Here is a 17,904-nt window from a genome sequence, read left to right on the forward strand (position 1 = left end):
TCAAAAATGCAAAAGGTTCCAACTATCACAAAGGCTTTACAGCACTCTTGTTCCCCAGCAAATCACCAAACACTGGGGAGAAAAGGGACGGTTAAAAAGCCACCAGGAGACAAACGAAGCAGAGATTTCAAGTTTCTCTCTTTGGATGCCCACACACCCCCAGGTGTTTATGTTATGCCCTAGAGACTATAAACAGCCAATAAAAGCACTCTGGAACCTGGATTCCAAAGGGAAAGTCAGAAGAAAAACACACAAACACAAAGGTGTGAGACTGAATTTTTATTTTTCTGTTGATAAAATGCAAGGATTCTTCACAGCAGCAACAGATGCAGAAGTCACTTGCAGAAATGATAGCTCTTCTTAATATGTTGGCATACCCATGTATGAGAAGTGTGTAGGGATTGCAGACTAACACAGTACAGGCACTGCTCAGTAGTAACAGAGATCAAGTTTCTTGGAGTATTTTAATCAACCCTTTCCTTATTAATAAAGGGTTCTTGTAGCATCAAAAATTATTATTAATTAGTTGGCTTTTTTTTTTGTTACTGCAATTCAAAAAGATTTTATGAAACTCTACACACACTAGTTATATGCCCAGGTACACCTCTCCACATTTTGTAGTAGTTGCCAAACCAGAACCAAATGCTACAATTCAGAATGAAAATGCTACCACATTTAGCAGCTCTAGCTGCAGTGAAGTAAATATTTCATCAGAGTAACAAAACACACCTTGTTCAGTGATACAAGGGACATGGTTTGTAAAATGAACATTCCTATCTTGTATCCATACTTTTCTGTAATATATATATTTATATATGGCTCTAAAACATATCTCTACTAATTAACAATTAAATTAAAACACATCCACAATTGGTCTAACTAGTGATTTTGGTCTCAATACTTTAAACATTAGTTGTTCCATAAAAATATAGAATCCAACAACATGGTTGTATCAGCAACATGAGGCCTTTTGAAAGTGGCCTATGACATAAAATCAACCATGCAATTCAGTGCTCAATGTCATCTAACTGATAAATATTTATACTGCATTTTCAAATTACCAGTATCTCCCAAAGGTCTCTTTGCAGGCTTACCATGCTTACAAACATGCAGAAAGCAATCACATTTCTCACTTGCCCATAGCAACCACATCTTTTGTTCAAATAGATCAACTGACAAAGCACAAGCTTCAAGCTGTCATTTTTAGATTACTAACCTTTTCAATTCTTTCACATATTGCTTCATGTGAAATAAGACTAGGGATTAGCCCCATAGCAAGAACTGCACTTCTCAGTTTAAGCCTCTAAAAATCAAATTACTAACAGTCAATTAGGATGTACTCATAGCTGCCATACAAGTGAACTGATACCCAGTAGACAATGAAGTTAACTCTTCAAAAGGTGTAGCTTAAAAACCCAAACCAACCCAAACCCAGAACCTGAACTACACAAGTACAGCATCAAACCTGGTAGATTCCAAAAAGTGGATCTCTGTCCAGAAATTTTCCAAATGGTACACAAAACCCATGGCACCATCAAGAATCCATGAGCCAAGACAGTAATTGTCCACAGATGGAGATGTCCTTATGGAGCAGTTGTGATGCAGTACTTGTGCAGTACAAACAAGAATCCCCCAAGTCAGAAGCAGTCAGTACTAAAACCCCAGACAAGTTCACATGTCACAGTAACCTGGCATAAGACTCAATAACAATCAGTAATTTAGGTACTAATTCCAGAACCAATACATTCAATATGGAAATAAGACTACAATAGAAGTTAGAGAGACAAGAATGGTATGACAGTAAGATGAATAATTCTTTTACACAGCAGAAAGTCAGGGGAATATCTGGACTTCTTTTGCACTGCATTTACATATCATCAGTTTCTCAATATAAAAATACATCTAGAAAGTCAATTCAGAACTGCAAATTGCAATCATGTTTTTCCCCATAACTGCTTTAAAATTAGTACAAAATAATGCAAATTACAGGAATGATTGTTGCAAATTTGTACATGTTGGCTATTACAACATCATTATATAAGAACATCAACTGTAAATTATTTACAGGAGAGGTAATACAATTTCCAGAGTAGTGAATTATAATTTAGCAGAAGTGTAAAAACAATGTACTTACCAAAACCATTACAAAATCTGGTATCAGCTACACAGTAGATTGTGATTACATTTTGTAGTTGACATACAACATATCCCTAAGAAAAGTGCCAAAATACTGCTACATAAGAGTTTTCTTTTTTTAAAAAAATCAGTTAGCAAAACCCCCAGCAGATTCTAAGCTAAGTAATGTCAAAAGAAAGCTGGAAAAAAAAGGATGCTGATTGTACAACTATGTCTTATTAAATGCCTTTGAAAAAATCTGTAAATTCACTTTGTCACTTAAAAGTCTGACACAAGACTTACTAAAAAAGCCAAGAGAAATATCGCCATTTATGCTTCCCCCAGGGCATTTCAGGCCATTCTAAACCTACACATTCCCCCTAACCCGTGGGGCACAAGGAGACTGCAGACATTCTGAAACTGGCTGAACTGCTGAGGATTGCTGTGCTCAGTGGCCAATTGTCCTGCCGGGTGCCAGTCACCGCCAGCGCAGCCAGGGCCCTGCTGGTCCAAACTCCTGCAGGTTTTTAGTATCAGCCCAGGGGCTGGCACAGATCACTCTCAGCAAACCCCTCCAAGGGACTCAGCAGGCTGGAGAAACGGGCAAACAAGAGTCACAAAGGGCAGCAAAGAAAAGTGCAAAGTCCTACACGGGGGGAATAGCCCGGTCCACCAGCACAGACTGGGCACTGAGCAGCTGCAGAGCAGCCTTGCAGAGAACAGCAGTGAGCCGTGAGCCACCACGGGCCCCTGCAGCAAAGAAACCCCACAGTGCCCTGGTCTGCACTGAAGGAGCACTGCCAGCAAGCTGAGGGAGGGGACTCTTGACTCTGCTCAGTCCTCCTGAGACACAACTGAAGCGCTGGGTCCAGCTTTGGGCTCCCCAGCCCAACACAGAAATGGGCACACAAGAGTGAATCCAGTTGAGGGCCACAAAGGTGGTTATGTGACTGGAGTATCTTACAGACAAGGAGAACTTGGGAGAGCTGGGATTGTCTCTCTCACCTGGAGAAGAGAGGGCTCAGGTGATCTCACCAGCCTGTGTCAATGCCTGAGAGGGAGGAGTGAAGGAAGAGCCTAACTCTTCCCAGTGAATCTAGTGATGGACAAGAGGAAGGGAACACAAATGGAAATAACAGAAGCTCTATTTAAACATAGGAATGGATCTTCATAGTGTAAGGGAGAGAAAAACACTAGAACAGACTGCCCAGACATCTTCTGGAGTCTCCATCCTTAGAGATATTTAGTAACTCAGCTGACCACACTCCTGAGCAACCTGCTCCAGCTGGCCCTACTCTCAGCTGGGCAATGGGGCATGGACTAGATCTAGTCCCTCCAACCTCAACTGTTCCATGATTCTATGAAAAGGACAGGGTCTTATGACAGGCGTTGGATCAACTGAGTCACAAAGAAACTACAAAATGCAAAAGGAATATATATTGTCTCTTTAAGTTATTGCACACTGTTAATTTTGCTGCCTTCGTTTTGCTGATCTCATCTTTTCAAACCTCGACTCCATTTCTTCCAGGACTTTGGGCGTGTATCGCACAACTAATTTAACCTTCCCTTGAGCTGCCTTCAGCAGTTCCACTGCCTTCTCATGGTGCTCCCCTTCCACGCTCTGTGAAGTACAAACCAGCTAGTGTTAGTAAAGACACAAACTGAAAACTGATTTTTTGTACAATGCTATAGAAGTATAAGCAATTATATTTATGTATTTATTTAGAGGTACTCTATTTTCAGGACTGCATAAGGACAATGTAACGCAATCTCAGGACTTACATTTAAACAAACCAAGTGAGCTGACAATAAAAATGCTAATTAGTATTAGCAAAAGAATAGTGCAAAAATCATTAGATTTATGCTGAACAATTAAATTCTGCAATGATAACCTTAGTCGATTATGAAATTACACTCAAAACCCAAAAGCTTCAGGAGAATACTTACTTAAAATTTAATATTATTATTATTCTTTTGAATGCATTTAAAATTTAACAGTCACCCTCAATTTGCTTAATAAACTGGCACAGCCAACTGCAAGATAACTGCCTTCTTGGTGTTACCTGGCATCACAACAAGGCAGAACAGTGCATGCTGCCTGCTTGCAATGGAGCAACTAACATGCAGTGTGTTGCCTGTCTTAGTCCTGCCCCACGTGTCTCTCAGCAAACCCACACCATTCCAGTTCATTGCCTCTAAACTCATTATCAACAGCCTGACCCAACTCAGGAAGACCACAATAAAAATGCTTTCCTATACCAACTCTCAGAATTTCTTAGAATTATAGCAGATTCATCTCATTACAATTTTTAAGCAACGGTTCTCAAAAATAGCATCCAACGCATTCTTGCACAGCATCTATTTTATCAGCAACACTTCTTCCTCCCAAACTTATGAAACACAATGACAGGACTACTCCAAGCCCACCTCCCACTAGAAGAACTTTTAGAAGCTAGAACCTGTTGATTGGAGGGTTTCCCCGTCACTATAAAGTTACTTACAGAAAGAAAAACAACAGTTAAAAAAGCCCCAAGTTTTTTCTCTTCTACCAGACTTAGACAACCACATACATCTGAATGTCTTCATTTTTGTTATTCAAGTGGATGTGTAGGCTGCTCTGTTTAAAACTGGTACTAAAAGGTTTGCAGAGCTCTGTTTAATTCTATGAAAACACCTTAGTTCTGGAGTACACTAAAGATCTCCCACCCGAAAAAAAAAGAGTCATATTTCAGTCATATTCCCTGCAGTCTTGGTAGTGGCATTTTCTATTATTACTATTGAAGTATAAATTACAATCACAAGAAAATGCCTGTCATGTATTATGATGACAGGATTCCACCTGTAAATATCAGATGACAAGGATTTTCTGACTACTGTAGCATGCTTATCAGCAATTTCTGCACTTGCTGTATTTTTACAAGGGCTATATATATATATTTACACATATGCAAGCACGCAGAGAGCCATTGTTAGCTGTACCAGCTGCCTGATGATCAGGCTCAGTTTTGGGTGGAGTGGTGCTTTTGCTGTCCTTAAGAGAGTCTGTGGGTGAGGAAGGAGCCGTGTGAGGAGTTTGACACCAGTGCCTCAATGCTCCCCAGTAACAGAAGGCAAAGGCAAGCCCAGGTGCATCAGCACAGCCGATTTCTCTGATGCCTCTTGAAGAGGATAGCTGGACTCCCAGGTATCAGTCAGGAGCCAGGCACATCAGATCTGTGCCAGCCAGGAGTTCCTAGAGTACAGACACCCAGGATCTGTACCCAGTCACTATTCCTTTCCAGAGTCAAAACCCCCCCAGAATCTAGTCTGACTCTCAGTCTTAAAATAAAAGTTGGTTTACAGATGTAATAAGCATATTAATTTTAAGCCTGCATAGAGCCTCTCTGTAAATAAAAGCGAGTGTTTAGGAAATATTTACATGCATTGGACTGAAAGCTGTCTCAAGTCAAAGCCTGCCCATAACCTTTTCCTTTCCAGCTTCCCTTCTACTTTTTAAATTGTTAATTCTTTAGAAGAGGATACTTACTAAAAAAAATTTCACATCAGCACTTTTGACACACAATTCTCAAAATACAGTAAAAAGCTTGCTTCTGAAGCTCAGTATAGTTAAGTGGAAGGAAAAAAAATACCATACAAGGTCACACCACCTTGTATTCCCATCTCATTACAGCTTTCATCATGCAGTAGCATTTTTACTATGGGAAAAATGAGAATCTGATCAGCCAAAAGCAACATAGCATAATTTACTACCTATCTTAGAAGGTGCAGAAAACTCTATTGGTAGAAATCTGCACCATGAAACTTGGATTAAAAATGAAGGCAGTTTGTATTTTACAAAATTCTCTGACTACATTTATACAACCCCTCAGAATCTGAAACACTGATATAAATAGTTCCTATTTGAGACAGATAACCAAAACATAATCCTAAAACTCTCAATGCACACAACTCTACAGAAACCTAAGCAAGTTTGTTTTGGGAGGACAAAAAGAGAGTCTTTTGCCAGGATCAGAAGAACAAGGAGCTTGTGTCATGTGTTCTCTGTGCCCCCTCAAGTGGAAACAAGCAGCCACTGCTACATAAAAAGAGAAACGCAGCTCCTACCACTCCGTTTACAGAAAGCAGCTGGTCACCGCGTTTCAGGCCTCCGTGTCTGTCAGCTATGCCTCCAGGGATAATCCGAGAGATATAAATTGGAGAATTTTGTTCTTTGCCTCCCATAATGTTGAAGCCAAGGCCTTCTTCTGTTTTGGGTAGCTCAACCACTCTGGGATGAGAATGACCTTCACTAGCAGCAAATGCAGCTACTGTGGCCTGTGAGAAACAAGATTTTTTTCATTTATAGGAAATTAAATAGTCTCTTTAGCTAGACACAGTGAGCAGGCTGAAAATGTATTTTATCTTAAAGTACTTACATGTTAAGACAAATGAGAATTAATTCCCTACCTACCAACATCAGCATGAAAAATTCATAACTCCAAGAATAAAATTGAAATGGAAGAAATTTACAAATCACAAGTAACCTGTTAAGCTTATCCATTTTAACAGACATCCAGGTAATAGCCTTCTGAATTTTATATAATCTTCTGCTTCTGAATGAACTACTGTATTTTTTGCAAGTTATGGTTTGGCTTTTACCTTTGCTGTTGCATTAGCTCTGACTTCAGGGCTACTGCTGATATCCACAGTTTCATACACATGTTCATACACCTGTAGAGACAAAACAGTTTCAGTAGGAGTACAACAGATATTTTGTTACATTACCTAAGCAGGAAAATATCAGGTGCAACTCAAAACTGTGTGTCTTAAAAGCACACACCTCTAATGCTACTCCCTGACTCACAACAAGAACAGGCCATCTAACACTCTGAAGAAACAACTCTTTCAGTATTTCTCTGCTGCTCAGTCTCAGCCTAAGGCTCCCCTCCTTGCACAGAACTCAGACCCCACCAGGAATTTGGGAATGCTGATGGCTGGGCTGCCACGCCTCACTCCAGGTATTTTCTCTTGCTTGATTCAAGATGGAATTGTTCAACACGGATGCACACAAAACCACTTCAGGGCAGCTCTTCAAGGCTTTGCTGACAACCCACCCCTCCCCAAAAGCTCCCAAATTTTCCTTCAACTTTAGCAACTAACTGAGTATGTTAGGGAAAAAAAAAGATTGAAAACACAGAGACAGTAAGAATACTAATGCTAAGGAGGTGCTTCCACTGCAGGCTAACCCTCATCTCATCTCCCTGCCAACCATTTGTACTTGCTGAGTACAGCATCCTCAATGGCATAAAAACATGGAGATGACGCCTGTGTCTACAAACAGGTTTTTAACAAATCATTCCTGCTGTTATCATCAGTATTAACATAAGAAACAGCAACAGCAAGGCACATCCTATCACCTAAAAGTCTCCAAAACAATAGTTGGGATGAAGATGAGGTGGCACAAGACTACACCTAAAGATGGTGTGGATCTGGCTTAAAACTAACATTTGGTACTTTGTCTCACATAGGCAATTGGTACTTGGTCTATTCTGACATACCAACTGGAAAATGTCCTGTTAACTGCCATAAAGACAGACTCTCAAAATAACCTTTAAGAAGTGATTTGCTACTAAGCCATTATTTTATACACCTATGGTATATATATTTTATTTTGAAATTACTTAAAAATAAGGCTTGTTCTGTTAAGGTCTGTAAATTAAATGCTGTTTTATGAAGTTCAAAATCAGCTTACTGCAGTGAGCACAAGAAGGAAAAAGTAAATCATATTGGTCTTTGACTGAAGGTAACTGTTACATCAAGTTAACTTACCTCCCTTACAGCATTACAGAATTCACTCTGCAGAACCCTTTGCAACGCCTGTAGCTTTTGTGGTGGCACTTCTCCACTTCTCTGTAACTTTTCCAGCAATTCAATTGCTCGGCAGATGTCTATGAAAAAAATAAAGCACTAGTAATCAGGAATGCCTGAGGAACCTCAAGGTATCTTTGTTTTTTTTTTTAAATTGTGTGTGTGCACTTGCATACCCTTTAAAACTATGCTTTAAGTTTTGTTACCCATAAAATCATGTCTTTACAAAAGGCTACAATAAACCACTACTTCCAGCCTCCTATAGATCAACAACAAGCCTGTAACACATCTGGAGCTATCACTGACATATGCATATTGCAAAGACAATCCAATTTTTTTTCTCAAAGGACTGAAATATTGATATATGGATTAAAGTATTGGAAGTGCACACTTCATAATACTCTATGGGATGGCATTTTGTTAACACCAGCTATAATATCAACAAATATTCAAAAATTAGTTCAATAAGGTATACCAATACTGCCCATAGAAGAGGGCTGAAAACTATGTGGCCTATTACTTCTCCCTCCTCAAGTGCTTATAAAACCAGCACAACTCCTTTTTATATTATCTACTGAGAGACAACATCTCCATAGTCTAGAATCCTGAACCCCAAACCTCTTTCAGTTCCCTGAAATTTGTTCCTAAGAGTTTGCATTGTCCATTTTCTCATAAATGCTGCTCTGTGTAATGAACTCCACGAGGGATTTGACTCCAGACCAGAATGACTCAAGACAGGCACCAAATGCAGTGTGACATTCTCTTGGCAGCACCAGAAGAGCAGAATACATTCACATCCCTCACTTGTACTTCCAAGCTGTTACATTAGTGATTATTCTGAAACACAGAAGAGTCCTTGAACAGAACTAGAACAGTCTTAGAAAAGCAGATTGAAAGAATTACTTTCATTATCACAAAGACAAAAAAGCAGTGATTAATCTACTATCATTTTAGAACAGGATCTTGGTGCTTTCTGGCAAGCATTTCCAAGCTTTATAAGCATCAGCTATCTAGAGCAATGCAATATCGAAACCTAAATGAGCTACTAATAATCCCATGCTCTACAGAGAACACATTTTTCACAGTTACTATTTGTATAACTGAAAAATGAAAAAAAACCCCACATTTAAAGCTTATTTCCCAATATATACTTTGTAATTCTTCAAAATTCACCAAAACAGTGGGTGAAATTAAAGACATTCTAGATGATGCAAAATCACCAACATTCTTAGTAACCCCTGTGCTCAGCACCAGCAGTACTGATTAACATAGCACTTATTCATTCATCAAGTAGCTCACTGATTAACTTGAAGAGCTATGATCAAATGGAAACTGACAGCACTCCACACATAAATGACAAACCTCTGGCAAATCTATCAACTACAACACCACTATCATTTCAATACCTGCAGATGTTTTCAGAGAAATGATTATTGCATGCACATAAAGACTACAGCTCCATGTAGCCATTCCTGAGCCTAGGGTCTATGAGCCACATTAAGATGTAAGGTGTACAAACTTGCTATCAGTTTGATTAGGATTCTGCAAGAAACTTCAAAAGGTGACAACAATGGACTGATACAAGGAGTAGCTGTAGAAATGAAGACACCAGAATGCCAAGTTTATCTTGGCATAATAAAATAAAAGATAATTTATCTTTTTTCCACCTTCATGTTTTGTCACTAAGATATGCTTCCTACCTGTATCTCTGAACAGACAAAGCATTTAATGACACAGCCCCTGTGTCATTAAATGCTTTTACGCTAAGGTAAAATTGGTTTGTCTGGGAACCAGCTGTGACTTTCATTAACTACAGACTAAGAACACAGAATCAGCTTTTCAAAAAGTGATTAGGATACACTGGACTGGATTCATTTTAGATGAAACTAAAGCAGAGGACACACTTGGACAGAAAAGTGTTTTCAGATAAAAGGACCAAACTACTGCTATAAAGTAAAAACTCAGAGCAGCCAGACACAGCATGAGAGTCAGATCCTCAGTACTCAATAAATTACCTATCACACCACAGTTGTTACTCACATAGATAGAGACCATACATCCCATCAGCAGGACACTGCTCCCAGCAGCTGTGTGTCATTGAGAGGATCCCATTATACCAGTGTGGAAGTGCAACTGAGCACAGCTCTCTTCTGCTGAACTGCACTGGGCACCACAAGTCAAAAGCTGAATATTCCATCTATGCCAGCAATACTGCCTTAGGAAAAAGAGTTTTGCTAGGAATAAGGGGCAAAACACACCTTTCATTTTGCAAGAAAAGCTTGTTGACTACTGTGTTGAGGCAATTTGCTTCCTCCTGAATGACTAGCTGGAATATGATCAGCTGGAAGTGCCTTCCTCACAATACAGACACCATAGCTTAGCCAACCATTCAGCGCCAGAGATCAACATGAACAGTACACAAGTGATCCAGGGACAGATTTCAACAAGGATTGACACTGATGTAGCTCCAGACATGGATAATTAAAAAAACCCAAACCATAAAACTAACTGTAAAAAAGAATCCATACATAATGGAAAATTTGCTTTTCTTTTCACATTTTCTTCCTTTTTATACCACACTGCCTGCTCTTCACAAATCAATTTTTTGGGATCACTAGATTGAAATCCTGAAAAAAACCACATTTAAACTAAAAGAATGTGGTGGGGGGAAAACCAGCAAGATGGCATGTGTGACCAAAACACAGAAAGAGAGAAAACACAGCATCCTCACAGATACTCCTGATTAATCACCTCCACTGCTTATGTGCAAGCATTCTAGATTCTGCTGTGTGCATGGTTAGCACATCACCACTAAACTGTAAGAAGAACCAGATTGTTAACTGTGGTTTCATTCCTGCCCTCTGGTGACTTTGGGAGGTGGTGTACAAGAATTTCCAGTTGTCCTCGTGGTAAGCATAAGGTACGGATTTAAAACCAGCTCATTTCTACACTATTCTCTCTTTTCTTCTGCTATATGCCAACAACATTAGTGACTTTCACTTTCAAGCTAATTATGACTCATCATCAGGTCAAGTGCAGTCGACCCCACACAATTAACAGTTACCTATTTCTGTAAATAAGGCTCTTGCTTCTGTAGGTCCATTATAAAGGGCTCTCTTTTTCTCCTTTCCTTTAAAAGACCAATACGCCTGAAGACCAAACAGCTCCTTTGTTTCACTGATCCTGAAGTAACTCTGCAGATTGGTTTGTTTTCAGGGACAGAGCACAGTGGCAGGGTAATGAGCTGAAGGATGGGACCTGAGCCTTAAATCTGCAGACCTCCCAAGCACAACTAATCCACTGCTGAGCAGCTGCCCTAATTAACAAGCCTTGAGCAGAGAGAGGAGATGAGCTGTGTGAAGCAGAGACCTTACATAACTCACTATTTACAAGCCAACTCACACAGTACAAGGGGTTCCCGGGCAGAATGGGAAGTGGGGCTGGCAAAAAAAAGAAAAACTGAGCTCCTCAGCAGGTAACACGATAGTACCAGAAAAATAAAGCGGGCATGTACAGTGTGTTATACACCTACAAAAATACACCTAGCACCAAGAGCAAAAGTGGTGGTGCTAGTAGGGGGCAAAGTCAGAGCAATCAATCACCTCTATGTCACCTGTTTTCCTTTTCAAAAACATTATTTCTAATTATCAATAATAATTTCCCATGTAAATTTCATGTTCCAGTCCCTACTGTCCTAAATCCATACCAACAAACCAATCATCTTTTTTGTTATAAAAGCATCTGTAGGCCTTACACAGTATCAGATCATCACATTGAAGGAAATTTATAATTGTTTCTTAAAAACTGGATAAATCTCACAAACATACTACACAAAAATATCCAACTAGGCTCTATACTTTGTCTTGCTCTTAATTCCAGTTACATAGTGCACGTATTAACAACACAAATTAAGACTACATACTAGAAAAATGGGGTGAAAACAAATATGACAGGGTAACAGAAGACAATCGTGAACAAATGTAGCGGGATCCCTGCATGTGTCAGCCGTCTTCTACAAAAGAAGTAAATGATAATTCCTAACCCTAACACACAGCTAACCAACTGAACTCAGAACTCTTAAGAATTCTGCTGTGTTCAGATGAAGTCTTCCCATGAGAGAGGCAGAAACCGAGAGACAGCAGGCTGAGTAAGAGCAGGCTGAAGCGTTCACAGCAGCGAAGGCAGAGCAGACACTGCTACAGAAGACCCCAGGCGAGTGCCTCCATGGAAGCTCAGCCGCAAACCGAAACGGAGAAAAACCTCCAGGGGCTGCAAAAATCGAAGCCCAACAGGTTCGCCCCGCCGAAACGCTCCCAAGAGCCAGAAGCGACGGCACTCTGCTCAAATCCCATCAGCTGTTCGAACGAGCCGCGGCTGCGCCCGGCGGGGAGCAGCGGCTCGGCTCCTGCGGCAGGCCGGGAGGGCGGCACGGCCACTGCTGCCACCGCCGCGCGGCCCCAGGCCGGGCCAGGGGCTCCCCTGCTGCCGCCGCCCGCCCGAGCAGAGATCGGCGGAGCGCCCGTGCGGGCCGCGGCCGCGCTCACCTCGCTCCAGCCGCACGGGCTCGCCCAGCGCCGCCATCTCGTCCTGCCCGGCCCGGCGGAAGTGACGGCGCGTCGCCGGAAGGGCGAGGCGGCCCGGCCGTGGCGGCCCCGGGGCCGAACGCCGTGAGGGGCGGGTGAGCCGCCGGTGCCCGCCCGGCCGTGCTCAGCACCGCCGGCCAGGCGAGCCCGCTGCCGGCTCCCGACAGCTGCCTGACTGCCCGCCCGACAGTGTACCTGGACATTATTGCTCTGGACTGTGCGATGTCCAAATCCCGATGGGAATTTCAGTGGAAAATGTCCTCTCCGTTTTGTTCCCCATGCTTTAGCGTGACTGAGGATTATTGACACAACACCGCACTGCGGGGGCAGATCCTTCTGTGAGCCCGGCGTGCCCCTGGAGATGGGATATGTACGTGTGTTAAATATGTAAATAATGTTAAATATACAGCCTCCTAGAGAGAGAAATGTTCTCTGCCTGGACTTCAGCAAGGTTTTTGACACTACGTGGAAAAAACAGTGCCCACTAAGGAGACAGAGTTCTGCAACTTCAAACAGTATAGGTCCACTATACAATGTTGTATTATATAATAAATAAATATATATACAGCACAAAATTATATAATATATAGCAAACAGTATATATTTGACACATAATAGATACATTTTTCTATCTACAAATATCTACATACATAAATACCGTTCTGCCTGTGTGAAATGCGAGACGTGCTTTATATTTCCTGTTTGGCACCAGTTTAATCTCTTTGTGGGGCTAATGCATTGAATTTACCATCTGTCTTAAATCACTGCAAGTACAAGCATGACATACTTACTGTGTGAGTTTCTTCTGGAAAAGAGTAGGGGACTACTTCAGAACATGTATTTATATGCTCCTAATTTATTCTGAGGGTAGAACTCTTCCCATTTGGCTTTGATTTTGTCTGCATTTTGTATTTTTTGCTTTGAAAGAGAATAGTTCTCAACAGGTCTCAGAGTGTCTTCCAGTGTGGCAGTGATGTACTCACTTGTCCCCGTGATTTATTTTCATGTCAGTTCCTCTCAGTTTGAGGGCTGCTGCATGTGCATTTCAATGGGAAGGTCACACCAATGGAATTTTGCAGGTGAACAAAATTAAACCTTCACAGACTAGTTTCCGGCCAGAAGAAGTGTTTTAGCAGCCGGAATTGTGAAATGCTTCTGGAATAAAATCCAGATGTTTCTATCAGTGGTGCAGGAGCAACTATTGTGTTAGAAGTGGCTGAAATTTTAAATAACCTGCTCAGACTTTGGACAGATAGGCCTATGGAGAAAAATGACTGTTCAGCAATACTTCATCAATCCTAAGGCTTTCCGAATGACATATATGAGAGTACATGTTTAAACATTTAAAGTGCCATTCTTCTGACTTCTGTAAGCACTCAAGATTCAGAGGTTAAAGTGGCTGCTTTAAATTTCCTGAAGACCCAGTGACCTGGACAATGACATTACAAGCATAAGAAAATCTGAAAAGCAAATTTTAAGTAGTGGTGCCACCGTCTACTTGATAGCACTCCCCAGCTTAAATCCCATCACCCCAGCAATTTGCACTGATTTATACCTGCAGAAAAAAACCCAGAAAAACAAACAAAAAAAAAATCAAACCAGAACAAAGTTTTGGTTTCTAGGTTGTGATCTGTGAAGAATACTGCTAATGTAATAGCTAGCAGGAGACAGGGTTCAAATTCCATTTGAAGTGGAATGCCAGTGCAGGACAACAGTGGAGGGAAGAAAAGCAGGGCTACAGGTTGTACAGAAAAAGAAAAAGCCATGCATACCCACTTGCTTTTTCCTTTCTGAGCTAACATTCTAGCACGCTGCTGCATTTTTACAGCACTGCCTGATTTTTGGAGCAGTGTCTTAAGTTGCAAAGGTGGGCAGAAGTATTTCAGTGTGGTTTTTATCTTCCAACAAAAAAAATGTACTTAAAAAAACAGCCTCTGTGTAAGTTCCAAGTCTATCTTGATGCACTGGAAGAGAGTGAACTGCTGAGTCTATAGCATGCTGTATTTTTCTCGAGAAAAATAAAATCCCTAAATGGATGCTGACAAATTCAGTACTGACATGACAAACTCTTTGTGCCATTTTAGTCAGGAAAACCAGATCCCAAACCTGGCACTCTAGCCAGAACTGATGTGTTTAGAAGTGAATGCAAAGGAGCAGACTTGGTTGGTAATTGATATATATTTTAAATTGAAAAAAAAAAGCTCAGTACTTACTTTCACTTGCATCAAGATGAAACCAGGATTAAAATTTTTATCAACAAACTAGAATAAGAGAAAGACCGCATAATATCTAGGAATTTTGTGGCTAGGAAGCTCTGTAGGAGATGTAGGACACAAACCCAAAGATGTCATGTCTGAGATCAGCTCACTAGTCACAGGGCTACTGTATTTTCTAACATTTTTCTATCATCTCTTGGCTTTCTGCATTTTCCCCTACCCCTTTAAATGCCTGCTTTTGTTTCAGTCCAGATCAAAACCGACAACAAGAACCACTGGTTCATTTCTTCACTGCAATGGTAAAAACAGTAATTTGCAGTCTTTGCATGAATGTATATCAATATGCGAACAGAAAATTAAACAGTTCCACTCAAAGAAAGAGGCAAGTGTATAATCAGTCACAGAAATCATAAAACTATCTGTAGCCCCCACTTCTAGTTCCAAGTTAATATCCTAAGATACCTCCTGCAAGGTGAATTAAGTAATCATGAGGACATTGGCTATTCTGGAACTGCTCCAGCCTCACCCATCTCTTTCGCACCTCTTATTTTAACTAGATACTCTTGCTTAAGCCCAGTAATTTAGCAGTAAACATAGTTCTAAGAAGCCCACTCCAAATTTGGTCAATGGCACTTATTCTCTTGATTCATTTATTTACATTCTTTCTCCAAGAGATTTGTGCAACAGCTTCAGAGGAAGTTCCCTTAGCACAACTAAATTACTGCATACCTTTAGCCCTTAATGTTTTCTGATGAGACATCTGAGGCCACACTCTGCTCATGCTGGAATATGTTATCATTTCTGGAAGTGAATATAAAAAAAAATGCAGCTGAAGAGGTGCTGAAGATTTTGTTTAAATGCTTGAAATACAGCAACAAAGTATCCATTAACAGGTTTAGAAAATACAAATAAAAATTTCCATATTGGTGGACACCTGACTATATTAATTTGGCTAAATAAAAGACATCTATCTTTTTAAAATAAAGTCCAGCTAAAAAATATTAAAAAACAGGATTTGTTGCACTAAGCAGCTGCACTTCTAGCTCTGCTTTAAGACAAAGTTTTCTAGTCCTTTCCTGTTGCCTGCCCCAGGTGAGTAACAAGACCCTGGTGAGATAATGTAGCCAGATTGGCTGCGAGGTTCTCCCCTCCCTGCCTTGGGCCAGAGCTTGGCTGTGGTGACAGATGCCTGTGCCTGCATGTGTCAGGCAAGGGCTGCAGCTTGCTTCCAAGCGGTTCCTTGATATGGCATCCCCAAAGAGTCTGCAATCCTTGTTTGCTTTGTTCTGCATTGCTTAATATCCAGTGACTCAGCAGCATTCCCTGCCACCCACTGGCATATCTTCCCTGTTATTTTATACATTGTGAAACAGCCACTGATTTCATTTCGCGGGTGAGGAATGAGCCTGCCACACGTAATTCCCCAGCACGTTATGTGGGATCTTATCAGGGAACTTCACAGCCCCAGGAAAAGTTCAGCTGGCATCTCAGTGAAGGCTCTGTTTTGTGGAAAGGCAGTTTTAAAGTCTTTATCCCAGTGATCATCTGGGGCCCAGGAACCCAAGGAAATGGCAGGGAAAGCACCAAGGGATACTTACTGTGTGAGTGATGAGCAGATGCTCCAGGAGAGGCACTGAACCAGCTGGAGCAGCACTGCCAGAGCCTAGAAGCTTCTTCAGGAACAAGCAGCTGCAGGTATATCTCTGCTCTGTGGGATAAAGAGAGCCAGCTGACCCACCTTCAGCATTGAGGGGACTTCAAAAGGTTCATAATGCTCTGCCTGCTTTGCTCCATGTGATTTTGAAGACTTGGTTGGTATATTCAGCTGTGTAACTCTCTCCTGTTGTTTTGAAATAAATTAAAACCTTTGAAGAACTATCTCTCTTACCAACACTTCTGTATGGATGTAGCTCTCTGCTCCAGCCATTAGGATTTTCCCCCAGGAGGAGCGAGCCTTGATAGCTTGCTAGTTTGAGTTAAATGACTTAAATGATAAGTGGCATTTTGTTCTCATTACACTAAGAAAAGCCAATCAATATAAAGCCCATCAATGCATTAATATAAAAGCGGAAACCAGAGAAAACTGATATTAAATGGAAATTCAGGATCCATTATATTGAACACTACAACTCAGTTTCCTGAACTAGAGTTGACAAACCACCAGTAAGTGTCCAGCAGGGAGTAGTTCTGCTTGATTATACTGACTAGATGATTTAATAGGTCTTTTTCCTCTCTAATACCTATGACCATATGAAAATCAATGGCAGCCCACTTAGTGGAAGTACCTTCCCTCTCTTGCTGCAGCTGCATGGCTGGAGCTACCCGTGCAGAGCAGTGCTAACAGAGATGGATGCCAGCCGGGTGTCACCTCCTCACACAGACATTCTAGGCCAAAACCCTACTCTGAAAAACACCACTGCCTTTCCTTCGTAGGAACTTCAGGCAGAACCTTGTCCCAGGAGAGGGGAGAGTGCCTGTTGGAACCCAGGAAATTCCTCTGGCTGCCCTGGAGGACTCAAGACCCTGCCAAGGGGCTCAGAGACCTTGGCACAGAGCCCAAGACCCCTGTGCCTTTGAGCTTGACCCATGGAAAAACAGTTACCAACCCTTATACGAAGAATTACAAGTCAAAAGAGTTTAAGTAGAATGACAGCAAATTTAATCACAAGTGAAAAAATAGATTTTTGGGGGTTTTCAGAATGGGGGTTCAGGAGGCAAGAAGGAAGAATCTGGGTGTGTCCAGCCTTTCTCCTTCTGCTGTAATGGTGGCACTTTTGGATTGGTTTAGAGTAGAAGCTCACTGTCTAACACAGGTGACAGGTATTGGGAGGTTATTGTAAATAGTGTACACGTGGTTTTTAGAATAAAAAGATAACACCGCCCCAGGGGCAGGCAGGGTGCCTCTGTCTGACCTGCTGAATGGACCACAGCAGGCCAGAGAAAGAATTTTATAGATAAGATACAATAAACAACCTTGAGACCGAGAACTGAAGAGCTCTGACTCCTTCTTGGACCGCTGGGCTGGGAAAAGAGACTTTGTGACCCATCTGGGGGTCACTGTGAGCAGCAGAGATTCTGAGAAGTGCCAGCCAGCTCTTGCAGGGCAAGGTGGGCACCAGCTGGCAGCAGAGTGAGCTCTCTGC

At 41.4% G+C, this 17,904-nt stretch overlaps 1 protein-coding gene across 1 annotated transcript; it reads right to left on the minus strand.

The window, feature by feature from the left end:
- Positions 1-1,745: 1,745 nt before the first annotated feature.
- Positions 1,746-12,554, minus strand: LIN7C (lin-7 homolog C, crumbs cell polarity complex component). The gene is made up of 5 exons (XM_084207271.1): positions 12,507-12,554; positions 7,924-8,042; positions 6,754-6,825; positions 6,220-6,429; positions 1,746-3,736 (listed from the first exon to the last, which is right to left on the minus strand). Exons 1-5 carry the CDS (start codon positions 12,541-12,543, stop codon positions 3,581-3,583), a joined length of 594 nt encoding a protein of 197 aa, XP_084063397.1. The 5' UTR covers positions 12,544-12,554; the 3' UTR covers positions 1,746-3,580.
- Between the last annotated feature and the right edge of the window lie 5,350 nt (positions 12,555-17,904).

The sequence above is a fragment of the Fringilla coelebs genome (assembly GCF_963513975.1).
Source record: "Fringilla coelebs genome assembly, chromosome: 6".
In the NCBI taxonomy this organism is placed as follows: domain Eukaryota; kingdom Metazoa; phylum Chordata; class Aves; order Passeriformes; family Fringillidae; genus Fringilla; species Fringilla coelebs.

Coding starts and splice junctions, on each gene's coding strand:
- LIN7C (XM_084207271.1), bottom strand. CDS start 12,543: ATGGCGGCGCTGGGCGAGCCCGTGCGGCTGGAGCGAG. Junction 8,043..12,506: donor GCCCGTGCGGCTGGAGCGAG/GTGAGCGCGGCC, acceptor TTTTTTTCATAG/ACATCTGCCGAGCAATTGAA. Junction 6,826..7,923: donor TCTGTAATGCTGTAAGGGAG/GTAAGTTAACTT, acceptor TTGTCTCTACAG/GTGTATGAACATGTGTATGA.